This window comes from Xenia sp. Carnegie-2017, unplaced genomic scaffold, assembly GCF_021976095.1.
Source record: "Xenia sp. Carnegie-2017 unplaced genomic scaffold, XeniaSp_v1 HiC_scaffold_13, whole genome shotgun sequence".
NCBI classification, from domain to species: domain Eukaryota; kingdom Metazoa; phylum Cnidaria; class Anthozoa; order Malacalcyonacea; family Xeniidae; genus Xenia; species Xenia sp. Carnegie-2017.
The window spans coordinates 7083868-7094056 of record NW_025813436.1 but is presented as its reverse complement, the minus strand read 5'-3'; the positions used below and the strand labels follow the sequence as shown (position 1 = coordinate 7094056).

The window sequence follows — 10189 nt, the reverse complement described above, 5'->3', positions numbered from 1 at the left end:
TATGGCTACGTCAACATGGCGCGCAAGCTTACGTTGTTGTTGCCGTCGGCATTGTTCTTTTTCGTTTCGCAGGTGAGACTTTTTGAAATTGAATTCAAAACGATACAAAACTGTAAAGATGAGAATAAATTCTACCAAATATCCAATCTACAATGCGGAGACTGCCAAGACACTTCAGGAAATAAACTTAATAAAATAGTCTCAAAAGACGGTTTATTTTGTTCCTGTAACAATGGTTATAAAATTTCAGAGTATTTTGGTGGTCCCACAATAGATTGCAGAGCTTGCCCTGCAGGTCAAGCTTCATCAAAAGATAAATGGTTTTGTCTTTCTTGTCAAACGCCAATCACAGCGAACAAGGTTTGTGACGAATGCCCATCAAACACAAAAGCAATTGAGCGTAATTTAAACGGTTCTACACTTGCAAAACGACGATGCATATCTTGTGTTAATGATTTAGTGATTGATCCTAGCTCAAGTAAACCTGTTTGCAAGGTTTGCCCTTCGTGTGGCGTTCCTATAAAGTCGGTAAACAGTAGACTATTTACAATTGTGATTGACAATGATTTAACAATTGAAAGTGATTTTCTTAGAAGAAATTTCGCCATTGCTAAAACACTTTGTAAAGATAAACGCAACTTCACTGCATGTCAGCTACTAGGCAACCTTTGTGTCATGTTAGATTATCGTGAAGATTCAGATAACCCATGTGTTGAGTATCTTAAGTTAGTAAATAACCCCCCTGGAAACCAAGCTCATGTTAGAGGTAGGAGGGGGGAGGTGAATACAAATTGGCCTGTTTACATGCCATGGTTGTACTACAAAAACAGTCTGCAGAATACAGTTAACGAGCTTAACAGAAAAGACATTAATATCAAGTTTAAAAGTAGACAATTACTGCCGTTATTTTTGGCTGTGTATGCAGCCAATGGTTCCTTTGTTGGCCTCAAAAGTGATGTGACCAAGACGCTACAGTTGTGTCATGATAGAGAAACAAAATTGCAGGTTGCCGACAAGTTTGGAACAATCTATGAAAACAAGTGTCAACTTAAAGTCAGTCAGCTCTGGCAACAACAAGAAATGCATTTCTTTGATCTTTACTTCAAGTCCACATCAACAAGTCTCTATGCAGTGCCTTTGGTTTTGGAGAACTACCAAAACAATAATGATGACACATTCAAATCTTGGAAACTTTTGCGTCGGTTTTTTCTTGTGGACAACCAAAGCAGGCGACCAGTTAGCACAAGTAGTTCCACCAAGATGGTACTACGTGTGGCTCAAACAGTTCAAATCTACATACGACTTCGTGATGGTCAAGGGCATATATACCCTCCTTATATAAAATTGAGGTATATTGACATCAAGGTGAATGATGATGTACTAAAACAGGACCCAAAGGTTGACGTTGCTTTCAAGATAAAATATGAAATGGATACATCATCTATTTCTCAAGATATAAAGGTATGATGAGCATTTGATTACATTGCAAACTGGACCATCAGTTTGAGCAGTTTTTGACTGAACCTTACTTTAGTATAAAATGTGATGCTATCATTGTGGATGACGTGAAGGGGCAATTAAGCTCACAAATTTACGTGTTCTTCACTGTGGTGTAATGTAAGATCATCTTTAAAGCATGATGTATTATACCTACTATTGCATAAAAAATTAATTGTCAGCGAAAACATCTTAAGATTACAACATTTACTTTCTAGATTGTGATAGGTGTCTTATCAGGCATTGCCATTATGTACGGTTTGCTTATGGTCTACAGTTGGAGACGACGTGAAGGCATTCAAGTTGTTGAAATATTTTCTCTCCTTCATTTTATTACATTTTCATTCGGTGTTTTGGCAACCGTGTACTTTTGGATTTTATTTGCATTTGCTAATTTATGGTTGATATTCTTCAAGGGGCAGCATGTAGTGTATCGACTTCTTCCAACTTCTGGCCAGGAACAGATTTTTCGCGATCTTCTCATTATTGCTTTTGTGTTTAAATTTATCAATCTTGTCCAAATGATTGCAGCCCAAATCAGAATGGATATTTTCTTCATTGACTGGGAACGACCACCCCCTATAGCACGTGCTACAAACCAAGGTGTTGATGCTAAGTCACCGGTCAGTGTCTGGCGTACCCTCTTCATTGGGAACGAATGGAACGAACTACAGACCTTACGTAAGATTAGTCCAGAATTTCAACTAGGTCTGGTTGTATTCTTTCTCAAGGTCGTTGGATTTGAACACCTTACGACCACAGATCCGGTTAGAAGGTATTCTGTGGATTGTAAAACGGATTACGTCGGCGAAGAAAGCCATCTTCTTCGTTTCGCTATCACTAGTATTCTTTTCATGTCTATCGCTTTTTTACAATGGCTTTTTTTCTCCTTCATATACGAGCGCTTTTTTGGAGATCCGTTTGGAGATTTCGTCGATCTTTGCTCAATGGCAAATGTTAGCGTGATGGTGTTTGAGAATAAGGTAGGTTTACAAAGGACGGTATTTAAACTAATAAAAATATCAAATGTATGAAAAGTTGCTAGTGTTAGTTGTGAGGAATGGACAACAGAGAAAAAAAAACAATCTTTACATCACCTAAAATATAAACTAAGATAACGTGTGTCAGTGTAGGTAGTGATGAATGAACAGAGAATGAGAACAGTCTTTACACTATCTAAAATATAAACTAAGGTAACCTGTGTCAATGTAGGTAGTGATGAATGAACAACAGAGAACGAAAACAGTCTTTACACTATCTAAAATATAAACTAAGGTAACCTGTGTCAATGTAGGTAGTGATGAATGAACAACAGAGAACGAAAACAGTCTTTACACTATCTAAAATATAAACTAAGATAACGTGTGTCAATGTATGTAGTGATTAATGGACAACAGAAAATGAAAATAGTCTTTACACTACCTAAAATAAAAACCAAAACAAGATCAATGAGTTTGGTGATTAGGAACAGACAGCGAGGACAATCTATGTTATTCACTAATTGTAACTGTTAAATATGATTTTCAAGTTGTACGGTCACTATATACACGGACGGTCTGTTCATGGTCGCTCTGACACGGATATGCTTGACATGCACGAGCAATTCAAACGAGAAGAAGCTGATCTTTGCGGCAAACGTGGTTTGGAGCCAAACTCTGATAGACAAACGTTCCAGATGATGGTCACAAAAAGATTCCGAGCGTCATACGATCGTTTCTACGATCCTATTCGAATGCAGACACAAAATATCGAGAGAAGAAACGCACCACAACTGCAAGGTAAGTATGTCAACTTACGATATACGCATGCTGTCTCGGCAGTTATAGAAAGGCAACTTCCACCCAAAGATTAACAGGAACTTTTTTTGTTATGAGACGCACTAACACTGAAAAGATCGCGTACATAAGGTTTCAGTTGACAAGTTGACGTCAAATATGAACATTTTATGTTTCAGGTCATTCCGCTGGTGTGAATCTAAGTATGGCAGTGCAACAGACTATCGAGGCGTACAGTTCTGTAAATAAATTCCTTTCAGCATTTATTGATCATTCATTACGTGAACACGACTATTTCGTCAAGAATAAACTACTCTTTGAAAAAATTCTCAATGTTGAATTGGGTGAAATTATTGAAGAGAAAACCGTTTTGTACAACGACGACTCTCGCTCTTTTACAAATGTGTTTTTCTTTGGCCACGAGTGGATTCTCTTGTTATGGGATGTATTATTCTTTGCTATCGTCGACTATATTGCATTAAACTTTGTTTTAGCTGGAATTTTGACGTACTTTCAAAGCCGTGTCTTAAAATCAATACGCATGGTAATGGGAAAGAAAAATCTCGCGAGGAAGACACTAATTGATGAACGCTTTTTGATTTGAAGCAACAGGCCTAGAGGTGATACTTAGATTTGTAAACACCATGGAGTATTTATAGAAAAAATAACTTAACGACAACAATATTTATAAAAATAGCAAGTCATTGGAATAAATGGTCAAATCATTTTATCGCTTAGACTGGTCTATGCCACGTTAGACGTGTTCTCAATAAACCACCCAATTTCTCACATTCTAATATTCAGGCTCACCTACGATGCGCTATAGGAGGAATGGGTTCTGGTAAGCGCATTTTTCTTATAACAGGTGACGTGTTACCGACTACATCAGAGACGGAGATCGTTTGTCTTTGAGTCAGTGGTCCAATTGGTTGAAGATCTAGAACATCAGTCCGTGATATATGGTGACCAGCAGTTAACTAGAAGATATAATAAGCTTCAAATAGTTTATATGGTCGTTGTTTAGGCTTTTCTCAGTAAAATATGAAAAGATTTGTAATTACGCACCAAGTCTGGACCTTTTCGTACCACTTGTCCCTCACGAACAACAACTCCCGCTGAAATATCCATTGAATCAGCCTAATATGATTAAAACAGCAATGAGAAAATTTAATGTACAAGAATCCGTCAATCATTTAGTTAGCATGTGCCTAGTCTTCCAGACTGATCTAGAGGCCTCTGGGCCGTTCGAGGAACTTAAATCATACAAAACGGATTTGTATTGATTTTAATTCTTCATTAAAAGGCAATATACAAAGTAACATGTACTTGTAGTTACCAACAAATAAAAAGTGTTTGTCAAACAACCAAGAGATCTATTGATCTTAAAAATAAAAACAAGCAAACTGTATCTTAATAAAGAAAAGCACTCATTAAACTCTCACCAATGGAGGTGGTAATGGTTTTATAATTTCGCCATCATCCACGAAAGCCTCCAATGAAGTTGTAACCGTGTTCGTTGATACAAGAAACTGCTTGTGATCCGACAACTTTTTTACACGTGCTTCATTTGAATTCTTTTGCATGTTTGAAATGGTTGATATTAAAGGATTTCTAGTGGTAGTTTTTCGAGAATGTATCATATCATGTTGTGGTTCGACGATCTCAAAACTTGGCCGTATTCTTAAAACAAAGATAATTCATCTTGAAATCCTTGAAATGACAACCGAATTTCGGTTCACACACACCTACGTGTGGGAAGTTTATCCACACTTATCCTCATCATGGCCACAGTGTTCCCACTTTCATCGAACGTCACTTCTTCCTGCAGTCGAGGTGATCGATTTTGAGCAGTCTATAAAGTAAAAACACTACAATATTTTCGCTTTCATTTCATTACAGGCAGGGGGGGGCGGATAAACTTTTTCTAAGTTACGTCTTTCTTTAAAGTAGCTGAAATTGTTCTTATTTACCTGACCAACACATTTTTCGACAATTTTTGCTGCCTCTGAATGATGTACATCAACAATGTTATCTTGCGAAGGTATTCTTTTTGGCTTGATCTTTTTCATATTTTTGTCTTTGTTTGTCCTTTTTTGACATTTGATGGGATATTTACTTGGATATTTACGTCTACCTGCAGATTCAACCTGCAATTTCCCACACAGACAACTAAGATATTGTTTTCTGTAAATTTCAAACTATAAATATCAAAGCATGGAAAATTACTCTTGATGTTGGAGGTGGAGAAGGAGTGATGTTCTTTGAACTATTCAAACTTTTGTCTTCATTTCCTTCCAAATTATCAGACATTCCTTGTATACTTTCAGATTGGTAATCTGCTTCTGATTCACCATCACTTGGGAAAATAAAAGATGGACAAGGTTTGCAACATAAATTTACATAGTAATGAAAAATTGCAATCATTTTAAATTGTCTGAGTTTGTCAGCGTACCTTTGAGATTTCTCAATGGCAACTGTTTCGTGAGAGTTGTGTTTGAAACGCATTGATTCACTTTGTGCTGACAAAGGTCTGGAAATGCAACTATGAATTGGAACCAGACCCTCAGCCCAGGAATCTGTATCACATGATACTGGCTCTTGGAAAAAAGAAATAGGGTGGCAAAAGCTAATAAACAAAAACAAAAAATAGTTTCCTTGTATTTACCATCGTCTTCCAGCCAGGTGTCATCACAAGATGGTGAGACTTCACCTGGGTCATGCTTAAGAAATCTTGCCTGTATAAAAAGAAAAAAGAACTTGTTGAATCAGCATCTGCACCAAAATACTGGGACGAGATTGTTCAAACATTTTCATACCTCAATAATTTGGAGTAAGAGGTTTTTTGCTGCATCAACAGAGTAAGGACGAAGTTGACTTTCAATATATTTTTCATAAATTACTTGGACGGTATTGTGTAAGATTTCATCAATGAGATCGAGTACGTAGTCAACAGTATTTTCTTGGTCTATCAATGCATTCCTATAGCATATATTATCAAAAATATCGACACACAAAAATTAAATGTAAATTTTATCTACAGTCCAAGTAGTAGTTTCTTACCATTGATTTTCATTAAATTTTCCAGGAATTATATCATTGCTAGTGGCCACAGGTGGCGGTAGAGATGGAGGCTTTTTCTCGTTCCTTGACTTGCTCATGGTTCAACGCATTACGTATAGACTTATAGATTTTCTGTCAGTATTAGAGTTCGCTTTTACTATCTTACAAACTTCTGCAGCTCACTTTGATTGCGATAAGAGACCTTACTCATGATTGAATGAGTATTCTAAGAGAAAAGAGCTAAAACAGCAAGTTTTTACTCTGTGTATTGTCATTTTCTTCCCAATTCCACATGACGTTGTTGCCATGGTTTTTTAATTGTCTGTAACATTAATCCTACCCAGCATGCACCTGCCCACGAGTACATTTTTGTACACTGTACATTTTTTCTTTTTTTTATTGCCTTTATTCAATTATTACTGAAATGAACTGAAGGCAATTGTGCTGGAATATCAGCTGAAGATGTAAGAGTTCAAATGAGACAAATTCATGCAAAATGACAAGTGTTTCGGACAATTATATTGAAACAATTTCCTTGGAAAATTTCCGTCTACATTCAAAATTGTAATATTGCTCTTTGCTTTAGTTAATGGTTTCGGTATACACTCTATGAATTATAAAAAGCAAGAATATTGCCCCGACAGAGGAATAAATTCAGTAAACTGGGCCATGTTTGGAGTAAGCTGTGATTGGAGAAAAACGCCAAATTCATAATATTACTGGCCTGCTATTGGTCAATTACAGAAATACTGTATAACAATGACGAATGTAATATCGTTTGAAATTTGGAAATATTTCCTGATAATAACAATGGTTATGGCTAGTTTATATTAGCATATTTTTACTTTAATTATTGTTTATATCCAAAAGAAAAGTTGATATGAGAGAAAAACCCGTACCAACACGGGTTGAGAAAGTGCCACAACAATCTGGTATGGATTCAATCAAAAACGAAACGGATACTGAAAAGGAAAGCTTGAGCAGTGATGAAGGAGATGAGTTGCCATCAATGGTGACAGTTTTGCCAGTAAACTCTGAAAACACAATTCCTTCCAAGTATGAAGGGCCATATTATGTATCTTCATCCTCAGAAAATCGTTCAATTCTTGACATTCCCGGAGAATTTGAGTTTTTGAACAGTGACAATGTCTCGGAAAGCCAAAAACAAGCAGTAAAATTTGGCGTACGGGTTTTTCGTGGTGAGACATTTACCTTTTTCCTCTTATTTTGTATTATGTTTAATGTTGTGATGATGTTGAAAGAAAGCGAATGTTAAGTAAATAAGCTTGATTGTACATCAACTTTTTGTAATTATATGAATTTCAAAAAGATTAAGTACATGACAAATACTACTATTTGCAAACTTTTTCACTAGACTGGCTAAATAAGCAAGGTGTAAATTTTCGATCTTTGGAAGAGATGACCCGAGAAGATATCGCCATAGCCTTAGAGCAGTTTTATTTGACAGCACGAAGGCCAAATGGGACACAATACAAGAAGAATACTTTGAAATCAATCAAACATTCGTTGGATCATTACTTGCGTTCATCTCCATTGAAGAAAGATTTTTCCATCTCTTCAGACTTTGATTTTCGTAAGGTGCGAAGTATGATACGAGTTATTCGAGTGCTTTGACAAAGATTTTAAAACTGAAGGTTTAGTATATGTGTTGTCAAGTTTTTGAGTAATTTGATTGGATGATATATTAACTTGAAAATGGTCTTCAAAATTGCACAGATAGTAATATAAAATCAAGAATAAGATGTTTATCACAACTCGCTCTTGTTCTTTTATCACCATTTTAACGATAATCTTGGTTTTACTTTTTGTTTATTTTAGGTTCAGTGAAGACTTTTCTCGTTTTTTGTTTTTCATTCATAGTCAATGATCATAGTTTATGTTTCATACACTGTAAAATATAAAACATCCGATTGCAAATGTTTCAAAAGATTGGTTGACATTAATGGTAGTAACGATAAAAACAAGAAAAAATGCATTAGGGTTTTAGCTGTATTATTCAGGTTTAAAGAAGAGGTTTTTGTGAACCACACGGACATTATCAACATTCCATCAATTACTTTTAGATATCAAACTTCTCCTAGACATGTATGAACAATTAGCTTACATGCCACTTTTAAGGATCCTTTACTTTTAATTTTAACATTTTTATCGATATATATTGTGAAGATTAACTTGACTTATGTCAATCTACGTCAACAGGTGAACAAGACCTTAGACAGCCTTCCAGAAGACGCCGATCCAAACCGTTTTCCTCAGTTCACGAAAGATATTATACTTAAACTGTACGCAAAGGGTCAGCTTGGCCTAACAACAACGGATGACCCAACTATCCTGATTCAGACCGTGTGGTTTTATGTCGTATCTTATTTTTTTGCAAACATAGATAAGCGCATGCTGCGAGAGCTTAAGGACACGAACCTTGTCTTAGAGAAGGACCACGAAAATCGAGAGTATTACTGGCTCGACTATCAGCCACCAGAACGCGTTCGTGGTGACGTCATCAAGTCCCGAATCTACGCTAGACCAAATTCTTTGTGCTGTCCTGTCGCCATCATCAAAAAGTACATTGAACACCGCAATCCTCGCAATAACGTTCTATTTCAGCATCCAAAGTCGATCAATAGTGTGGTTTGGTATTCCCCTTTGCCTTTGGGTAAAAATAAACACACTGATCTCATGAAGTCGATGTGCATGAATGCGGGCGTAGAGCCGCCTTTGACGGGGCGTTGTATTAAGAGTTATGTGCAACAGTTGCTTCAGGATTGCGATGACAAAGTAAATAAAATGTTCCGGCTTGATGGACCGTCGAATGGTTTCATCAGTAATATACAAGCACCCATTGTACCTCCATTTATTGTTGGGATGCCTAAATTACCCTCAGCAATGGCCAGCCATGAAGCAATTGTTACATCCACAACGTCTGTCACCCCATGTAAAAAAGCTCGTGACGTCACAGCTGCTCCAGGCACAACAAATGGGAGTAAGCATGTCACATCACAATGTGCACAGAGTTTGTTGGAACTAGAAAACAATAAAATAGCTAAATCACTTGGATTGAACACCTCTCTAAACTATACAAGCCATTCCGACGCAATGGGCAGCCAACCCAGTAACTTTGTGTTTCCATATCTGGGGAATTTCCCGTCCATAACAGATTTTGCTAAACCAAAGGACTTATTTAACGGAAATTCCCTGTTCAATTCGTCCTTCTTCACAAACGGTTTTGATCACAGTAATACTGGTAGCAAAAGTTATTTTACACCAAACCACTTTTATTTCAATGGAAGTAAACTGGATCAAAATTCTTCTAACACCAACTTTATGGTGACTAAGCCAACACCCAAAGAAAGAAGGAAAGATGAAGAATCACCCACACATCAAGTGAGATTTATGGAAATATCAACTCAGACAGAGCCACAAGACAAACAATGCCTTGAATCAGCTTATCATAAAGCGGACTTGAAAACTCGAAATAGAATGCGTTATCAGGCTCGTAAGTCTTTGCTCTGTTTCATGGAAGAGCTTAATGAAATTTCTGATGGTCATGGTATGGAGTTATTCCACGAGATTGTTAGAGAAGACACTACTATGTTGAAATCATTCACTCATCTCTCAACAATAAAGTGAACAAACTGATTTATGCACGAAAAGTTGAGGTAATGTCTACAAAAGTGCAAAAATTTTTTCAATGTTTTTGGCGAATTGAATGTTGTTGTTTAAGATGTTTGTTTTGCAGTTTCGATAGTTAATTTATAAATTACTTTAGAATTGCCGTTTATAATGTTAAAGATAATGAAAATTTCTCGTACATTGCAAGGATTTGAGAGCTGGAAATA

General features: G+C 36.5%; 3 protein-coding genes across 3 annotated transcripts; 2 read left to right on the top strand and 1 right to left on the bottom strand.

Moving 5' to 3' along the window:
• The first annotated feature begins 7 nt into the window (after window positions 1–7).
• LOC124433504 (meckelin-like) lies at window positions 8–4002 on the top strand. The gene is made up of 4 exons (XM_046983283.1): window positions 8–1461; window positions 1716–2480; window positions 3026–3275; window positions 3452–4002. Exons 1-4 carry the CDS (start codon window positions 16–18, stop codon window positions 3874–3876), a joined length of 2886 nt encoding a protein of 961 aa, XP_046839239.1. The 5' UTR covers window positions 8–15; the 3' UTR covers window positions 3877–4002.
• On the bottom strand, window positions 3865–6627 carry LOC124433510. The gene is made up of 10 exons (XM_046983289.1): window positions 6333–6627; window positions 6089–6251; window positions 5938–6007; window positions 5725–5869; window positions 5499–5628; window positions 5243–5419; window positions 5018–5124; window positions 4715–4952; window positions 4338–4409; window positions 3865–4249 (listed from the first exon to the last, which is right to left on the bottom strand). Exons 1-10 carry the CDS (start codon window positions 6428–6430, stop codon window positions 4079–4081), a joined length of 1371 nt encoding a protein of 456 aa, XP_046839245.1. The 5' UTR covers window positions 6431–6627; the 3' UTR covers window positions 3865–4078.
• A 592-nt stretch (window positions 6628–7219) lies between these two features.
• On the top strand, window positions 7220–9980 carry LOC124433329. Its single transcript, XM_046983090.1, has 3 exons — window positions 7220–7531; window positions 7708–7931; window positions 8553–9980. Exons 1-3 carry the CDS (start codon window positions 7267–7269, stop codon window positions 9978–9980), a joined length of 1917 nt encoding a protein of 638 aa, XP_046839046.1. The 5' UTR covers window positions 7220–7266.
• Window positions 9981–10189: the final 209 nt, after the last annotated feature.

Bases quoted from the DNA above. Each gene is read 5' to 3' on its own strand.
- LOC124433504 (XM_046983283.1), top strand. From the start codon at position 16: ATGGCGCGCAAGCTTACGTTGTTGTTGCCGTCGGCATTGTTCTTTTTC. The intron at 1,462-1,715 runs GTATGATGAGCA...TTTACTTTCTAG, and splicing joins CTATTTCTCAAGATATAAAG to ATTGTGATAGGTGTCTTATC. The intron at 3,276-3,451 runs GTAAGTATGTCA...TTTATGTTTCAG, and splicing joins AAACGCACCACAACTGCAAG to GTCATTCCGCTGGTGTGAAT.
- LOC124433510 (XM_046983289.1), bottom strand. From the start codon at position 6,430: ATGAGCAAGTCAAGGAACGAGAAAAAGCCTCCATCTCTACCGCCACCT. The intron at 6,252-6,332 runs GTAAGAAACTAC...TATATGCTATAG, and splicing joins AAATTTAATGAAAATCAATG to GAATGCATTGATAGACCAAG. The intron at 5,870-5,937 runs GTAAATACAAGG...CTTTTTTCCAAG, and splicing joins CACCTGGCTGGAAGACGATG to AGCCAGTATCATGTGATACA.
- LOC124433329 (XM_046983090.1), top strand. From the start codon at position 7,267: ATGGATTCAATCAAAAACGAAACGGATACTGAAAAGGAAAGCTTGAGC. The intron at 7,532-7,707 runs GTGAGACATTTA...CTTTTTCACTAG, and splicing joins TGGCGTACGGGTTTTTCGTG to ACTGGCTAAATAAGCAAGGT. The intron at 7,932-8,552 runs GTGCGAAGTATG...CTACGTCAACAG, and splicing joins CAGACTTTGATTTTCGTAAG to GTGAACAAGACCTTAGACAG.